This window comes from Ranitomeya imitator, chromosome 6 (genome assembly GCF_032444005.1).
Source record: "Ranitomeya imitator isolate aRanImi1 chromosome 6, aRanImi1.pri, whole genome shotgun sequence".
In the NCBI taxonomy this organism is placed as follows: Eukaryota; Metazoa; Chordata; class Amphibia; order Anura; family Dendrobatidae; genus Ranitomeya; species Ranitomeya imitator.
In genome coordinates this window covers 50,657,363-50,677,082 of record NC_091287.1, presented here as the reverse complement: position 1 = coordinate 50,677,082, position 19,720 = coordinate 50,657,363, and the positions used below count along the sequence as shown (strand labels likewise).

The following is a 19,720-nucleotide window of genomic DNA, read 5'->3' as shown; positions in this document are numbered from 1 at the left end:
GTCCAGATTTATCATGGACATCACCCTATGCATTGAAAACGGTGAAATCCGCAGCACACATTGAAATGCTTCACGTTTCTACTGCATGTGAACGACATATGGTAAAACTACATCCATTTGCTGCTACTGTGATACGCTGAGGATTTTCCGCTCACAAATTAGGACAGAATTTTTATCATCGAATCCTCTACATTTGAACATTCCCTTATGGTTTTTAATAATGTGACTATCATTAAAAACCATAAGGGGATGTTCAAATGTAGAGGATACCTTTTACCGCTATTTGGCAGTAACATCAGATGAGCGCCACTTTGAACAGTATAGAAATCAACATATGATCCAATACAGTTGGACCCTGTGGGAGAGCAGAGAGCCATAGGCTCCCGGCCCCACCGCTCTCCACCCTGCGGGCCGTGGGCCTACAAGAGGCCGGAATCCCACAGCATACAGAGCAATGACGTCTCCGCATTGCTGGGCTTGTGCTGGACCGTTCTATGTGCTACAGAGATGACAACGCAGTCAATATTGATTTGGTGATTATAAACTTTATTTTTTATGCAGGGGGAATTTGGCACAAAGGTGGAATTATTACGTTTGTAGGGGACACTGCAAAAAGGCACCAATGCTTTATAAGGGGACACTAAAAGGGTATCATTACTGGGATGTAAACGCAAAATTGCCTTGGCCCAGAAGCTGGCAACATATGATACGTCTGAGAGTGAATGTAAAGAGCGAATCAAAATTTGAAGACACAATCACGTTTGAGCGAGTGTAGAATAACACTACCTTATCTACCAATTAGATGTTTGCCGCAAAATTATTTTGTTATAGCAAAAGAATACATTAGATCCGCAGACGTTTGTCTGCAGATTTTCATAAATTTCGTGATAAGATCAAAAAAATCAATCAAAATGTGTTATTACATTTGAGAAAAAAAAAAACAACAAACTTATAAAATGAAGAAGAGTCGATATACTAAATACTGGCTGGAAAAGCCGTCAAGAAATGGAACTGGGAAAATCAGATCTTTACAATAACGAGACCTACGCCTCCGGCATTGTTAAACATTCTCTGACAAAACGAGCGGTTTCCGAGGCGTAATTACCGTTTTCATCATGGCCACTAGCCTCGGGCGTGCCCTGCCTCTGGTCGTCCTCGGGAGCTTCCGGATAGATGACAGTCGTATCACCTTGCTGGAGGAACTCTTCCACATTAGGATCATGGTTTTGTTCATTTTCTACATCTGAGTCGCATTCATCTCCATGTACTGGAAAAAGATGATAGATTATTAGGGCTTCACTAACTATATATATTATATATATATTTTTTTTAATTGGGTACATTTGCAGGGAAGGTACAGAGCATGGGCAAAGTTCTCTTTTTCTAACTTTACACATCACCATCAGGATTAATTATTCTGAATATTTTCCGATTGCTCTTTTTATTCTGGATCAACAACTTTTTTTTTTTTTTCATGGACCAGACACATTGGACAGCCATTATGAACCATACAGATAAGTATAGTATGCTAAAGTAATTCAGGTGGTCTGCAACTTTATATAGCAATATGAACTCTATATGAGGGACTGACATACGATTAGTGAAACCACACAGGGACCCAAGAGGTAAGGGGCCACAATCACTGCCAAAGCCAATGGAATCATGCATTCTGATTAAGTTATGGGACTGCAAAGGGTCCATAAATGGCTGTTGCACAGGGCCCTCTTCTGTGTCCACCCCTGGTCAGCATTTACTGGGAGTTGGAAAGTGATAAGAAGGCTCTATGCACACGTTGAGTATTTGCAGCAGATTTTTCTGTAGCAAAAAAAAAAAACCAGTTTTGGCAGGAAAACTGCTGCGTTTTTATTTTTGACTTACATTTTTTTCCCCCCATTAATTTAAATGGGTGAAAAATGCTGAAAGGATTGACATGTCGTAGATAAAAAAAAAAAAAAAAAACAAAAAAAAAAAACACTGATAGTTGAAATCTGCAAGGAAAAAAATAAACAGTAGGTGCATTAGATTTCAGAAATCTCATTCATAGATTGTAAAATTCTGAGGTAAAAAAAAGGGGCAAAAATGTAGCATGTGGACAAGCCCTAACAGTCGCAATGACCCGCACGAGCACCTCAAGACTAAAAAAAAAAAAAAGAAAAAAACAAACAAAAAAAAAAAAGCAGGGTTAGCAGTTCTGACAGTATTACAGTGAAAAGGCAGACGGCACAGGATCTACCACTGACAACAGGTGGTCACAGCTCACCTCCCTCCGCAGTGACCCCCGCACATGTCACAATGCAGTCCCATAGATGGCAATGACCATCTCCAGTCTATACTACAGGCATACATCCCAACTTTTGAGGAACAGAAAGGCTACGTTCACATTAGCGTTTTGCGTGGTTGCGTCGGGCGCAGCAGCGGCGACGCATGCGTCATGCGCCCCTATATTTAACATGGGGGGCGCATGGACATGCGTTGTGCTGCGTTTTGCGACACATGCGTTTTTTTTGCCGCAAACGTTGGGCGCAGAAAACGCAGCAAGTTGCATTTTTTTTGCGTCCAAATTTCGGCAAAAAAGGACGCATGCGTCGCAAAATGCTGCGTTCTAGCGTGCGTTTTGTTGCGTTTTTGTTTGCGCTGTGCGGTGCGTCGCCGACGCAGCCCCGCACAACGTAAATGTGAACGTAGCCAAAGAGGGACAGATTGCCTCGTGGCACAATTTTCATCACACCCCTGGCCACACCTCAATCCACGCCCATTTACCATTTCTTTCCACCCTGGCCGCAGGAGATGTCCGAGGGGAGGCGGCAGTGAGGGACATTCAGATGTCTGAGACTGCGGGGTGTAGACCCAAATCCAGGACTGTCCTCTGTATCCAGGACAGTTGGGACTAGAGCTGAGCAGATCGATTCCCGGGGTCTCTGATCCTGCGTCTAGGTCAGTGCTACCCGGCAGCTGGATGGGAGGCCGTGAATCTCTAACCTTCCGGCGTCCCCGACACGGCGTTTGATCACCCAGGGCCGGAGCTACATCATCTGTGCTTCATTTTTTGTTCATTCATTCATTCACAGTCGGAGCCGCCAGAACTTCCTCATCGTTATATAGCTTCACTGTATGACATTCTAGCTATTTTGTGTCTGCAAAGCCGTGTTCACACTGTGCAGAAATATTGCGTTTTTAGTTTTCTGCAGGATCCGCACCAAACTACACAATAACAACTTTATTCCCCTTATTTGATGCCTTTTTGGTGCAGATGTGCTTTTAATGTGTTTTTTATAGTACAGAAAAGCTTTGATTCTGCACTTAATAAACTGCCGTTTTTTTTTGTTTTGTTTTTTTTTTTACATGTGATTTTTCAGTCTCCACATACAGAGAGAAGAAAAAGCACCAAAACTGAACAGTTCAGCTGCATGTTTAGGCCACAGCAGTTTTCATGAAATCACATCCACTTACCTTGGACAGTAAAACAGCAGAATTTTGCAGCAAAAAACACAGAAAGTCTGCAGCATTTACGCTACATGTGAGCATGGTCTAAATTTCCAAGCAAAGTGGATGTGATTCCATGAGAACCTCCGCTCTCTGTGGTCTGAAGACTCTGCTGAACCCTGCAGTTTTGGTACATTTTTTTCTCTATAGGCAGCTTCTTAAAAAAAAAAAACGCTACTGCATTTTTAAGAGCAGAATCAATGCTTTTCTGTAATCTTAAAAAAAGCGTTAAAAACTGCTACATATCTGCACCAAAATTGCATCAAATAAGGGGGAAAACTTACAAAAGAAATGCAACAAACACGTCATAATCCGAGAAGACTTATTGCATTGTGTGGTGCGGACAACTGCAGAAAAAAACAGAAAGAAAGCAGCATTTACGCTTCATGTGAACACAGCCTCAGCATTACATGTTGAGTACGGTACATTTTTTTATGGGTTTAATAGAGAAAAAATGTCAATCACGACAATTACATCATTTACCGATTCCTGTAAATAATCTTATTGCTGTATTGATTGGGTCATTATGATTATAGGGACACCAAATATGTTATGTGCTGATTTATTATTTAAAAAAAAAAAAAAACAACAAAAACCGCACTAAAAATGACAATATTTTTTTCATCTAGTGTTTTTCATTATATTTTTTATAGTAATTTTATAGGATGAAAAATCTCATTCCCAAATAGAAATACATTGCTCTGTACAATGTATGTATCATTATAATATGACTATGTTCAGTTCTGCAATACAGATCATGTACACAAGATTCTTCATTGTATATCATCAGTCTGTGGCTCAGCAGTTTAAGAGTTCCTGAAATGTTAACGTTGTGGGTTTGAGACCCGTGGAGACTCTCGGAAAAAAAAATTGAAATAATAATTACATTTTTGTAATTGCTTATTATTTTATAGGGAAAAAAAATCTGTTCCTCAGTATGCAGGCATCATAGAAATACATTGTTACATACAAAGTATCTCTATGGACATGTATAAGCTGCTTCTGGTTCCTTGCCTGCAATATGTCTCCTATCATTGTGGGCTGTGGCTCATTGGTAGAGCAAAAGCGTGCGAACATGGAGATGCGAGTTCAAGTAGCTGGGGAGAGATGATCACAGGATGGAGAAGTAGTGAGTACTACAATTATTTTTGTTAGAGAGCACCCACCACCGCCAGCAGCCGGAGGAGCCACAGAGTGATGAAGATGTTGGCGAAAGGAGTATAGAAGAGGGACAAAAGCTCTGACTGGACAGGACAGCGGGACAGTCCTGCCGAATGCGGGACGGCTGGTTGAGAGCTACGTTAGAGGCTCAGAGTTTGGTCATCAGCGTTTCAAGATGCCTGAACAACACATCTGATGACCATTTATGAAATTATAAGAAGTGTTGCCAAACATGTGAGAACTAGAAAAAAGTGGGCGGCCATTGCAACATAAAACTTTCAAAGATACAGAAAAGGGTAAAAATAGAAAAGGCAAAACTCAAGGACGTACATGGTGACGACGGGCGATTTATAGATGCCAGTGGGTGATGTTCTACACGGTTGTCCATCACAATATATACTACACTGCCAAACCCGTGAATTATTTGGATAGAGCTGGATTTATGACAGACGCCATTCGCTGATAAATCAATTACACTCCGTGATTTCCAGAAATAGCGGATATAAACTGGGAAACCTCATTTATTTAGGAGTGTCTGACAAGACCGCCATATGTGAGCACACATCAATTCTAGCCCTGTCCCATGTCACCTCGTCATGTTAATAGAGAAATGTCAAGGCCGACATGACCCTCACTGAAAGTGTATGTATGGAGTGGCGGTGATGAGTGGCGGAGTCTTGAAGTCTACTTATTAATCAGACAACTTTTATTCTTCTTCCAGGCCTTCTAATACGGTAATTACTTAAGAACCTAATATTTGTGTGGAAATGTAATAAAACTAGCGGAGAGCTGAGCGTTTGCCCCTAGCAACCAATTAAATCTCCGCTCTCATTTTTAAGGCCCCTTTGAAAATGAAAGCAGCGCTTTGATTGGTTGCCACAAGCAACTACTCTTATTACAGTTTCTCCTTGTACTCGTTTTAATAAATCTTACACAAACGCTTCCAATGAAAGGGATGTAGATTTAATAGGATGTTCCAAACTTAACCTATCCATAGGATGGGCGATAGCGGATATATAAAAGGAGGGGATTTAACACCCCCCATCTGTCAGTTACATTGACTTGCAATGGGAAGGGCACTTGTGTGACCGCTGCTCCCTTCCAGAAGGGACAAGGGATCCCCACAGATCCTGCCAATGGGTGTCCCAGCAGTGGGACCCCAGCAACACAGCGGTTGAAGGGGATGTCCACTACTAGGACAACCCCCTTTTTAAACTACCGGTAAATGTTCTCTATAAAATGATAAAGCCTATACTCCCTTCGCGTGCTGGCGCCATTCCTGAGGTGTCAGCACTCACTCTCCCCAGGGCTGTGATGCGGTGGAATAACACGTGATGCCTGGTGCCCAATCATCCCTGTCATCGCCTTCGGATAAACTGAACATGAAGAGAAAGCCAGGGTTCAGCTGATCCCGGACTTCCTCTTCATGTTTAGTTTGTCCGAAGGTGGGGACAGTGACGCCAGCGCTGATTGGGCACCAGCCATCACGTGTTATTCCACCGCATCACATCACAGCCCTGGGAAGAGCAAGTGCTGTCACCGCGGGAACAGAGAACAGTCAGTTTAAGAAGGGGGTTGTCGTAGTAGTGGACAACACCTTTAAAAGTGAATCTGTCTGCAAGATCAACCCCCTCCTTCCTCAAACCGCACACATATGGAGAGATACAAAGTATGCAGCCTACTAAGTGCGTCATGACAAAAAAAAAAAGTCCCCACCCATTTGCCAATTCTTTCTACTATAGCAGAGGGGGCATAGTGGAGGTGAGACACTCAGCAGACCACCCGGGACTGTCCCACTGTATCCTGGACAGCTCATTATGCTCTTCCCTACTACGCATCCAAGGGGTGCGGAGAACTGCAGGTTTGGGGAGATGCAAGGGGAAAAAATACAGTACACCTGGGAAACTTGATGGATCTTCGAAGAGGTCTCCACTTTGTCATGGAGTCAGATATCATTCAGAAGTCAGATTCCATATAAATCAGGACATCACATCATGAAACCATTGGGTGGCAGAATATGGAGGTCATAGTCAACCACTGGCAAATAATCAAGTACCTGCACATCCGAGATCATCCAGTTCAGCTTCAGGCCCCAGGATTTCATTGCCGTCTGTACCATCTGTAAAATAGGAACATAAAAAATTATGAATAAAAGAAAAATGAATGTGTGTAAATGTATATACATATATTTATAGAGTGCATTTTAATATGCATCACAGTAGGAATGCTATACAAAAAATAGAAATGATGAGTGACAAGTGTTAGTCTGCCTTTTGTTAACTGAAAAATAGTATTCACTCTATTAATATTTTTTAAAAGATTCTTAACTTGCAGCATTTTTTCACACACACACACACACACACACACACACACACGTGTCTGCAGTACAATGTGACTGCATGAAAAATAGAAAATCACGGCACTCCTATGGTAGGAGTACCGTGATTTTTTTTTTTTTTTCATTAATATTGGAGTAGGACCCCATCTGGGCACCCTTCACTGAGCGGTAACTTGTAACCTTTCAGACTCCATACCTGACTGCAGACTCACAGCGTGCGCACTGCACACAATCAGCATTCTCTGATGCCTGCGGCAAAAGTGGATTGTCACGTGACCGCAAGTATCTGATTTGCATACATGCGGTCATGTGCTAACTAGAAGTGCTTGGCATTGCTATACACATATGTCTAGTTATAATGTGGTCAGAAGTATGCAAATCACATACTCGATCTCACTGCCAGCACCAGAGAATCCTGACAGTGTGCAATGCGAGCGCTGTAAGGATGCTGAAGTCTGCAGTCACATGAAAGTCTGCAGTCATTTTATCACAAATCTGGAGAGCCCCTTTAAAGAAAAGAATTATAAAAAAAAAAAAATCTATTGCTAAATGTTAAAGAGGTTGTCTACTACTTGTACACTGATGTCCTATCGTTAGGATAGGTAATCAATGTGTGATCAGCCGGGGTCTGACACCCCCAACCCTCAGCTGCTATCAGTGTCGGCAGCAGCAGGCAGGAAGTACTTACTTGCAGAGCTGGCTGTGTACATGTAGTGGCCGGCGCTTGTTACCGCACATCCACCTCCTATTGATATGAATAAGAGGTGCATGTGTAGTACCCTGCGGCGGCCACTATAAGTACATGGCCAAGCTCGGCAAGTAAGTACTCCGGACCGGCGGCCGCTGACAACAGATGATCAGCGGGGGGGCCGGATGTCAGACCTGGGCCGATCAGACATTCATAACCTATCCTAACAATAGGTCATCAATATAAAAATAGTGGTAATAAACCCCTTTTAAAGACTTTTTTCCTTGTGGTATTTGATGTCTTTTTGCGTCAAGTTGTACAAAACAGCACACACAGATTGATGAATTTTGTGCAAAATTAAAGATGCTGTTTTTTGTTTGTTTTTTTTTTTTTTTTTGTTTTTTTTACAGCAGAAGGTTACGACATTTCAAAATGTTTCAATTGATTAGTCTAAAACATCTGGAAACCCAAAAACCTCCTCATAATGGGAAACAAAAATAAAACATCTAATTAATTAAAATTTAAGTAAAGGAGCAAATTAAATAATTCATAAAGCGTAAACAAAAGTCACTATTCAAGCCATTTTTACTCCAGCAAAAACGGTGCAAAAGACAATAAATGGAGTTTCTAAAATCTTTTAGGCCAGTTTCACACATCAATGTCTCCGGTACGTGAGGTGACAGTTTCCTCACGTACCGGAGCCACTGACACACGTAGACACATAAAAATCAATGCATCTGTGCAGATGTCATTGATTTTTTGCGGACCGTGTCTCCGTGTGCCAAACACGGAGACATGTCAGTGTTCGTGGGAGCGCACGTATTACACAGACCCATTAAAGTCAATGGGTCCGTGTAAAACACGTACCGCACACGAACGTTGTCCGTGTGCAGTCCATGTGCTGTGCAGGAGACAGCGCTACATTAAGTGCTGTCCCCCCTCCATTGGTGCTGAAGCCGCGATTCATACCTTCCCTGCAGCAGCGTTTGCTGCAGAGAAGATATGAATAATAGTGTTTAAAATAAAGATCTATGTGCCCCCCGCCCTCCCACCCCCTGTGCGCCCCCTGTGCTCACCTGGGAGCTTGGTGAGTATTTTCAGAACAGCGGGGGGCGCACAGGGGGTGGGAGGGCGGGGGGCACATAGATCTTTATTTTAAACACTACTATTCATATCTTCTCTGCAGCAAACTGCTGCAGGGAAGATATGAATCGCCGCGGCTTCAGCACCAGATGCTGGTACGTGTGGTACCCAGCACGGTGCGTGTGGTACCCCGTGGGCACACGGGCGGCACACGTGTGCCGCACGTGTGCCACAGAAACGTAGGGGCACACGGACAATTCCGGTACCGATTTTTTCCGGTACCAGAATTATCTGAACGTGTGAAACCGGCCTTAGGCTGGTTTCACACGTCAGTGTCTCCGCTACATGAGAAAACTGTCACTACACATTAAAATACTTAATTCTCACTGTGTGGTGTTTATTTAACCCTTTACAAACTATAGGATTAGTAATGGAGAGGTGTCTTACTGACACCTCTCTATTACTAAGCTGGGCTTAATGTCACCTTACAAAAGGAAGGTGACATTAACCCCTCATTACCACAATTGCCACTGCTAAAGGGCAAGTGGGAAGAACCTGGCAAAGCTCCAGAATTGGCGCATCTAATAGATGCACCTTTTCAGGGCAGCTGCTGACTGCTGTTTTTAGGCTGGGGGGGGGCCCATATTCATGGCCCCTTACCAGCATGAGAATAGCAGCCTGTGAGTTTTGCCGGGTTGGTTTAAAAACATAGGGGGACCACACACACCATTTACACTTCTTATTGGTCAGGGGGGTTTTGGTCCCTATGAAGCAGATGACCACAGAGGTAACAGTTACCTCTGCACCCCCTGCCTCTGGTCATTTCCATAACCTGAATTCCAATTTTTTTTTTTCTCAATAATTTTGGCACTATAATTAAAAGAGAAACTCCATTGAATTTGTACTAGCAGAGCAAAAATAAAATTGTTTAAATTTTTTTTAAAAATAAGAACCACACCATTGTTTCAGTTCTAGAAAATCTTGATGTAGACCAACTCAATGTTGAATAGTTTGGTTATGACAGCAAAACTCAAAAAGCAGCCCGATTATATATATATATATATATATTTTTTTTTTTCAATTAAAAGCATGCAATTGGGACTAACATCATGTTTGCAATTGGGTTTGGTTTGCAAAGAATTTGCCAAGAAATAAAGTCTGTAAAGATCATACAGTGCAAAATTTTTATGAAACTTAATTGTAAACGGTACGTTTTAGCCCCAGATAGAAGTATCGTATTTACTTAAGTTCCCAAAAGGTGGATGAACCATTTAAGTAGAACCTGTCGTTAGGTCCTCGGACACTTAAAATGGCCCTCATGAACATTTATTCTTATATTCCAGGAATATATTTATTGTAATTTGGAACTTTATACATTTGAGAACATTTTACCTCGCTGTATAATACATTAGGACTAGTCCGGTGAGACGATTGCTCACTTACACCAGTTCAGGTTCAGTACCAGCAGTCATGAGCCCTGGATGTGACAGTCTTGGCACTGCCCGGGTCTGCCATAAGCCAACTGCACAGCTTTGACAGGTGAACAGATTTGTGGAAGAGCACAAACTGAAGAGTTGGGCAATGCAAGGACTGTCAATCACATCCAGGTGGTGTGACTGCAGCTAGCCTAAGTTAGGGGACCCGACAGGTTCTCTTCAAAAATTGAACCTGTCAACTGATTCATGCTACCCAAACACAACGAGTAGTGTGAATCAGAACCTAGCTGCACAATTGTAGACAAGAAGATCCACTGCAGATGTCCGGGCAACCGTTTTGCACTCAACAACACTAGGTCATGTGCTGCTTGTGCTACTGTGGGCAGCCTACGTGGCCTAACCATGGTAAAACGGCCTGCAGCGTCTCCAGATTTGTCTCTTAGGGCAGAGTCAGACTGCCGTATTTCTCGTGCGATAATCGCATCGCACTGCACGGACTGGCCCGGCACCTCTCCTGACCTGACCAAGACAACATGATGGCTTACAATGCAGCTGTCAAGCTCAGGTCAGGTGAGCTGAAGCCAGTACAAGGTTTACGATGCGATGCACGAGAATTACGGCAGCCTGACTCTGCCTTTATAGAGCACATCTGGGATGTCAATTATCGGAACCTGGAAAGGGGGCTGCCAGCAGTGGATCTTGAGGATTTCCGTGTCCAAGTGAATTTGACATAGCAGAACATTCCTCAGACAACCATTAATAATCTCATCGATCACAGCCAAGCCATTCAGGTTTAAATCGGAATGTTTTGAAAATGGTTTGCATTTTTGTTTTTTTTTTATTTTAAATCATTTTCATATCACCAACATGTCTATCCATTCTTCCTTTCCATAATTTCAAGACTTTTTCTTATTGGTGTAATAATAATAATAATGATTACGGTGGCGGCCTTCTTGCCTGTGCTGCTGTTAAAGGTATACATTTCTCATCTCTGGTCGACCCATCCGGTGCTCTCTTTTTGCCTTTTCGCCACCTCCTCAGTTCACATCTGTGTTCTATTCCTTCTGCTTTTAAGATGGCCGTAGCAGAGATAAGGCGGTAGAATCGTGGCTTAGACTTAAAGTCAATGCAGTCGCCATCTTGGAAGCTGAAGGAATGGAATGCCAATCTGTGCAAAGAAGGCAGCGAAAGGCAAAAGGAGGGCACCAGATAAGGTGACGAGACATGAGAAATTTATAGTAATTTTTTAATCATCACCTTAACAGAATTCAGAGATTTGCTATAAAGCAGCCACATGGACCGTAGGAAAGAACATCCGTAAGAGTTTTCTAGGCATTCTCTGTGCAGAGGTCCTTGTGCAGGGAGGGGGCGGTTGGTGAGCTGTGGATCCTGTAGGTTTTATTTTTTTATTGCAATCCTGCCTATAATAATGAAATTATTGCAGAGAAGTGACAGTTACAGAGTAGGAAGTGGAAACCTATTGTAAGGAAACGAAGATTAAGATTTTGTTTTCTTTTTTTTATTTAATACAGACAGTGACATGGAAAAAAAAAAAAAAACCTAAAAATAATTATCTAACTCTAGGAAGCTTGTGCCGCTTACTGAATAGCTATGCTTCATAGGTGTAAAAAATAAAAAAAAATAAAAATGTAGAAAGATTGGCCGATACACACGGGGCAGCCAACAAGTGGGGAGACAGCGTTTCCTTAGAGCAGGTGTGCACAACCTCTTCTGATCAGAGGACCACCTTGTCACATTCAGCCACTCACAAGGTCCACCATGAAACCATCCATGGTGGTTGCACATGGAAAATTTATTGGATATGAAGCTCCATTGTCCCGAAATAGTGGGGCCCTAGAGCACAACAGGGTAAGAAACTGCAGAGATCTGAAAATTAAGCCGCGTGTCACTCCTAGACCACAGACCGTGCGCTCTGCATAGAGGAACTAGAAGTGTGATCAACAGAATTTCAGATAGATTGCAGTGGCAATAATCCTGGAAGAATTCTCTTTTTTTTTTTTTTTTCTTTTTTTTTTACAATTTTTGTGGTTTTTTCTAACTGCCTCTTCACACACCTGTTTATACCGTCAAGGAGCGTGGGAGCGGATGAAAGATTGCTAATAAAAGGGTCGCACAGAAGGGAATTCTTTTAACAGGTGGACACATATTGCGTGAGATATTACTTATTAATAAAAGGGGTTTAGATGTTCAGGCGCAAATTTTTGACAACTACTTAACTTAATAACTTTTTAACTAACTTTCTTAAGCAAAGAAAAAAAGAAGAAGAAAAAAAAAATCGGAGACTGTTTGGCATCGGCTTCAGATCGCCTCCAATACACAACTCTCCTATAAATTTAAAGCAACTTTTTACCAACTGATGTTCACTTTTTCATCTAATATGTTTTAGTACAATAAGGTGTGTACATTTGGCTTTCATGAGATTCAAGATTATATGTAGACATTGTGCCAAAAAATAAAAAAAATAAATAAAGTTTGGATATACTGGACGTCGTCAGTGCGGCATAAAAAGAGATAGAATGTTTATAGAAAAAGAAAAAGAAAAAAAAAAAGCACTGTACACCAGGGTAACATGCACACAGTTATTTTTTTTTTCCTTTGAGCATTTAAAAAAAAATTATACCTTCATCATCCCAACAAGTTTGCTTCACACTTTCGCTGCCTTCTGCTAATACTGTTTGGTCGGTTGGCAAGTCGTCTTCTGGCACGCTGCCCTCGCCATCTGCCGCATCTGTAACACTTTCCTCTTCCACTATGTGTAATTTGTCTTCATCATCGGAATCAGAATTTGCGTCTAACACATTATTGTAATTGGTAACTGTGGCAGAAAAGAAACAAAGATATATATTTTTTTAAAGTCAATGTGTTATACAACAGCGACGCGCTAAAGTCATAATAAGTATTACAATGAGATCATGTGACACATTAACGAAAGCACCAAAAACAATTAGCCATTTTATTACCCGGAACACACTGTGGATTCTGAACTTCTAATTGGTATACTCACAAAAAAATGAGCAGTCACCTCCGCACTCATTTTCAACGACGCAGAAAAAAAAAAAAAATAACACTCCCCCCACCCAAAAGAAAAATTAAAAAAAGCACATGAAAACGAGAATGAAAAGAAATGACAGTAAATCACATCTGAATATATATATGTGTGTGTATGTGTGTGTGTATGTGTGTATATATATATATATATATATATATATATATATATATATATATATATATATATATATATATATATATATATATATATATATATATTTTTAGATCTCGCCCCGACATGTGATATACCGTAATACAGAAGGTTAAGCTATTGCTAAATACATGCAAATGTTACAAATTTTGCCAGATACTTTGTAACCTGTATTGGATTATATATTACAAAGAAAAAAACGAGAAAAAAAAACAAAAAAACATTTTAGGGTATGTACCCTAAAGAAGGAAACAAATAAATAAATAAAATACAAATTAGTTACCACGCTTTGGAAAAAAAAAAATCTCTAGCAGTAAGTGACCTGAGGTGCTGCTGATTTTTTTGTGGGGGAATTTTTTAAAATGTATTTTTAGAATTAAATACGTTTTTTTAAGTCTTCATAGGGACATGTATAGTTCCATATACTAATAATAATAATCTTTACTTTTATATAGCGCTAACATATTCCGCAGCGCTTTACATTTTGCACACATTATCACTGTCCCCGATGGGGCTCACAATCTAAATATACTCCCCAACACCATCGTATTGTAGTATGTAGCTACGGTCATGGTTTTTGATGAAGCCCAGCCTGCACCCAGCATCAGAGCAAGGTCCGGTCGCTGCTGTTGTAGGAAGATGCTGGCTGTCTAATACAGCTGCCACCTGCGGGTATGGCGCACTCAACACACTCCACACATGGTCAGCAGATGTTGGGGAAGGGATTGAGCTGTTTTAACTGCAGATTTCATTTGATACAATGTAAAAAATAAAAATAAAATCTGCAACAAAATAATTTTAAAAAAAGCGTACTTTTTCCACTGATTTTTCCACACCCCAAAAAAATGATATGCAAATTATAATAAAATATAGTACACACTGCTGCATGTGAAAAAGTGTTTTCTTTTTCTTGTGCTGTGTGTCAATTGGTTAGTAAAGAGTTCCTGATCAGACCAACACAATAATAGAAAGCTGCTGTGACTTGCACAGTATTGATATGAAAATTATTAGAAAATTATTATTATTGTTTTATCCTCAATTACAAGTTTGGTTGTTAAAGGCGACTTACTGCAAACCAGAAGAAAAATAAAAACAAAAAGGTCATCATAATAATAAAACAATTAGAACTTACTCAAGAGCACGACAGTCAAGGAAGGATCCTAAAAATATTATATATACACACATACATACATTCTTTTTAACAACTTCAATTTCACAAATTTGTAAATAAAATAAAAATCATACTGACACCAATTTCCTACTCCCGCTTCCACAGCAGTTCTTCATTAGAGCCATAATTCCAATCAGTGTCAACTCGCCCAATGATGCCAACAGTAGTTTCCACTGTTATATCACGCAATAGCCCACTTAAACCCAATCAGAAGAGGTTTTCGGTGGACATGAAAACGCGGCTTTTTCCTTGGTTAACACAAAGCACAGGAGCCATGTATTTACTTCGGAGCAGAGGTAGCAGTTGCACCCAGGCTGTGGAGTGTGAGAAGTCCTAAAACATCCTAGGAGTAGAATCTATAGCGATTCATAATTATAACGAAATGGCAGTAGAGGGTGGCCAAATTATTTTTTGGGGACCAGAAGCTTAAAGTTAAGCCTTTGCTTAACTAACTACATTATGAAAATGTATAAAAGCTTTAAAAAGTAACACAGGATCCACGCCATTGATAGTGTATGGTGTCAGCATTCTCCGATGCTGGTAGTGGGAGTCATATGACCTCAAGTATGTGATATGCATACTTCCTGCCACATTCAGACTAGACATGTCCGGCCTCGTTTGTGGAGACACGGGGCTCAGCGGGTGCTCAGGTCCGCAGCCTCGAGACCGCATGGACCAGGAATCATTCCATGGAACGCTCGCTCTCCTCTTACTGTGGGCATAATACTACTGGAGATAATGAGAATTCTGAAAAGTCTTCTGTAAAAAAAAAAATAAAGTAGGAATCTAAAATGGCCCCAGTGGCCAATGTGAAGACTGCAAGATATGTATTTTATATTTAAAAAAAACCCAATAGATTGTAATATGAAAATATATAAAAAGCAATTCAATATTGTAAACAATAAGGGGTAGATGAGGAGGGAACACCACATTTCATTTTTTTCCCTAAATACATTTAAAACATAAAAGTAATATCTGGATGATGCATTCCGTTTAGGCACCATGTGCAATGACCAGCCATAATGACTGACCGTAGTCGGTAGAGGACGTGTGAAATCTCTTCAATACGACTTGTCTTGATTTTTTTTAGGATAATTCTGCTGCTCTTTATGAAAAGTAAAACTGCCATCACTGCTTTTAGAGTAGTTCAAGGGTACCAAGCGGCTGCTGACACCGTCCTAAATGTTGATATTATTCAGCACATTACTGTATTTTACGAGAGTCCAATCCCATTTATGCTTCCTGGAACTGAGGCTTCTTTATTGACCTCTTCACTTTCCAGCCTTCGGGCCATTTCTTTTACTTTACATCAGTAGCTCTGATACAATTTATTCAGCAAAATGCATTTTATACGCTCCTGGTGCGCCCAATACAAGCACAGCTACGTTAATCAAACCGAACAAATAGCTGAAAATGTGAGGCTTAGGTTCACACTTGCATTAAGGCGGAAGCTATATTAGCATAAAGAAGAAAAAAAAAAAAAAAGATCCAATGTCGATCCAGAAAAGTAGGACGAGTGTCCTGCGAGTACAATGCGATTTTTTTTTTTTTTTTTAATCAACCGACTTCTGTTTGTAAGTTTTTATCAAAGCAATCTTATATACAGAATAGATCGAATAAGATAGATGTACTGTACATATTTAATGTCACAAGTCCCCTACATATAATAAATTATCATTCTTTAGTGCCTTTAAAGTGGCACAAAAAGGTGTTTAGCCTTTTTAAACCTATTAAATAATTTTTTTTAAAAACAACATGCTCATTTTTTTATAACCAGCTGAGGGAAAGCAAACAGCTGGGGGATAGTGTTATTATTCTGAGAAAGGGCCACTGTCCATTCATCAAATATCAAAACCATTAATATCAACAAGCAGTAGTCTGCATAGCGTTTACTAATTATTAAAAAGGAGTGACACACCCCCCCCCCCCAAGAAAAAAAAAATGAGGTGGGGTCCCTTATATTTTTAATGACCAGCAAAGGCTAAGCAAACAGCTGCGGGCTGATATTAATAGGCTGGTAAGGGGTTATGGATAGTGGATGTAGTAGAGTCTGGGATCGTTGCGAGATCTCTTTAATATGAAATTATGGAGGACCCTTATGTATTACTTTTTGGATGGTATTAAATTGGTAAAAAAAAGGGTAATTATCGAGGAGTGCTTTTTACAATTAAAGGACTTTTTTCTTTTTGTGTGTTTATTTTGACTACAGGGTTAGTAATGGGGGTGTCTTATACTAACCCCTAGGCTTCATGTCAGCCAACATTACACAGCTGACATCAAAAGCCATTAACCCAACTACCAATGCACCAGGGGAAAATCGAGAAGAGCTGAGGCCAAATGGCAGACATGGCGCATCTAACTGATGTGCCACTTCTGGGGTGGCTGGGGTTATCAGTCTGGGAAGGGGCCAATATCCATGACCCATTACCAGCCTATTAATATCAGCCCCCAGCCGTCTGCTTAGCCTTTGCCTTTTTTTGGGTCCCGCCTTTTAATAACTAGTAAAGGCTACGCAGACAGCTGTGGGCTGATATGAATAGTCTGGGAAGCTCCATGGATATTGACCCCTTCCCAGAACAACACCAGCTCTCAGCTAGTTATTTAAAAATAAAGGGCGACGCCATTTTTTTAAAAATATTTATTAGCTAAATACATGTACCGTAAACTACACATGCACCAATTATGTATCTGACTGACATCTTTATCTATTCTGACGGCTTGGGCTGTGAACTTACTGCACTTGGCTGATGAAATGCCAGGTTTTTCCTCAGTCTGATTTCAAGTGAGGAATAACTCGCAGATGAGAATAGACTCACTGTATAACATTGGTGTGAGTCCAATGCATTTTTGTAATTTTATTCCGGCTTCTCCCATGAGTTTTTTTTTTTTTCTTTTCAAATTTGCAATACGGTAGCCTCGTCTCTTTGTAAAAGATCAGAAAAATTTGCACTAAAATTATAATATATATATATATATATATATATATATATATATATATATATATATATATATTATAATTTTAGTGCAAAAATATATATATATATATATATATATATATATATATATATATATATATATATATATATATATATATATATATATATATATATATATTTGCACTAAAATTATAATATATATATATATATATATATATATATATACACACATACATACATATATACATACACATAGAATACTCAGGGGAACTATGAGAAGATTTCAGAAGAACAAAAATTGGGGACGGGTTCTCTTGTAAAGTTTAATATTAGCCACATGCTAGCGTTGGGTTTTATTGGCACGTGTGGGGGAAAATCTTGACAGTTGGATGGATAATCTTTGGCGTGCCTAGGCCTAGCAACTTCCTAAGCCCACAGTAAATTTGATATTGGAATCAGAGGCGCCACTGTCAGGCCGGCACTAAAAGCTTATATATTAAACTGCCCACGAACCTCCAACCCAAAAGATGATCGCTTACATGTTCGTGATGGAGGAATCAGATGTCAGTCTGGAGATTATAAACAAGCCGTCGGAGATGACGCACCCAGTTATTTTTGGAGCAGTCTTGCAAGCAAGATGACGACATATCAGAACAATGTTTTACTACTACACTGTGACAGCGCACTTCACAATATACTATTCAGGGATACATTTAAAAAGGAAGGCACTAACCGCAAGGCTAAGTTCCCAATGGGCAGCAATCTGCTCTAAAAATTTGCATTATCCCAACCCAGGCGTAAGGAATAACGTTCTTCCTTGTGGAGAATGCCAAGCAAAGCCTGGCATGTCAGGAGTGAGGAGACTTATAGGCAATGCATGCTCCTCTGGGAAATTAAATATGCAAATTTTGTCTTCAGAGAGGAAGAAGACTAGAACTTTAGCGCCACCTCTGGAGTTCTAGTCCTCTTCCTCCCAAACGTTTAGATTGTACAAAGGATCCAAGCAAAGAGACATCTAGTAGTCTCTATATAACCAGCGCTGCAGTGTAAAGCATGCTAATGGTAACAGGATATGAGCAAGAAACGGACATTATCAGATAAGACTTGCACTGCTCCTATCATGCTCATGGTAAGGTTGACCAGATTCTTGAGATAACGGGTAGCCACGTTTTTGTTCAGCAGATTGCTCTCTCTGGGCTCCCCCCATATATACAGTATGAGTGCTCAGAGCTCAGCCAATGGAAGGAGAGAGAGAGAGGAAAAAAAATAAAAACCCACACCAACAACCCATCCTTCTCTCCTCGAATATCTTTTGGGGAGATTTGGGAGGCTACACGCATCAGATGGCCAGACGGTCCCACCGGAAATCAGATAGATTGTTGGATTTTCATTCAGTGGGCATGTGGGCCTCAAGGTATGCCAACAGGCCAAAATGGCCCTTTTTTGGGTGAAAGGGGCTTATGGCTGCATTTGGCTGACATACGGTAAATTTGAAAAACACAATGTGAACACAGCCTTATTTGGTCTACAATGATTGCTGTAGCTGAAGTGGAGTCATAGATCATACTGACACTAATAGGGTATGTACACATGTTCATGTTTTTTCGCGATAAAAACGCTATAAAAACGCATAATAAAACGCAGACATATGCATCCTATTGTTTAGAATGCGTTCTGCAATTTTTGTGCACATGATGCGTTTTTTTTCCACGAAAAAAAAAACGCATCGCGGTAAAAAAAAAAAAAAAAAAAGCAGCATGTTCATTAATTTTGCATTTTTTTTGCGTTTTTCTCGCTATTTAATGCATTGGGGAAAACGCACAAAAAACGCATAAAAAAACCACGAAAAAAACGCATGTGGATTTCTGGCAGAAAAGTCCATTTTGGCCGGAAATTTCTGCTAGAAAATACTGACGTGTGCACATACCCTTCATGTAAGATGGATGTAAGAACGGTGGTCCTCCACCATTCTGATGGTGGGATGGAGATAAGCAGCTGCCATTTACAATAAAATTGGATAGATTAAAATCCAACTCCATGGGAAATTAGGAATATCCTGTATCAATGGGAAAAGCTGGTAATCTTGTTAATAACCAGGAAAAACCAATACAAAGAAGACCAAGAAAACTACTATTTACATAAATGGGAAGGACCTCAATCTACAACTACACAGAAGTTAAAGGGTTATTGCCATCTTCACAGAT

The 19,720-nt window shown here is 40.3% G+C and overlaps 1 protein-coding gene across 2 annotated transcripts in view; it reads right to left on the bottom strand.

The window, feature by feature from the left end:
- The window catches only part of ZEB1 (zinc finger E-box binding homeobox 1), a 151,506-nt gene that overhangs the window by 59,284 nt on the left and 72,502 nt on the right, over nt 1-19,720 (bottom strand). For both annotated transcript variants that reach the window (XM_069729645.1, XM_069729646.1), the window contains exons 2-4: nt 12,831-13,025; nt 6,701-6,763; nt 1,106-1,267 (exon numbers count right to left, since the gene is read on the bottom strand). In XM_069729645.1, the coding sequence (XP_069585746.1) occupies nt 1,106-1,267; nt 6,701-6,763; nt 12,831-13,025 (420 nt within the window). The remainder of the gene's footprint in view (nt 1-1,105; nt 1,268-6,700; nt 6,764-12,830; nt 13,026-19,720) is intronic.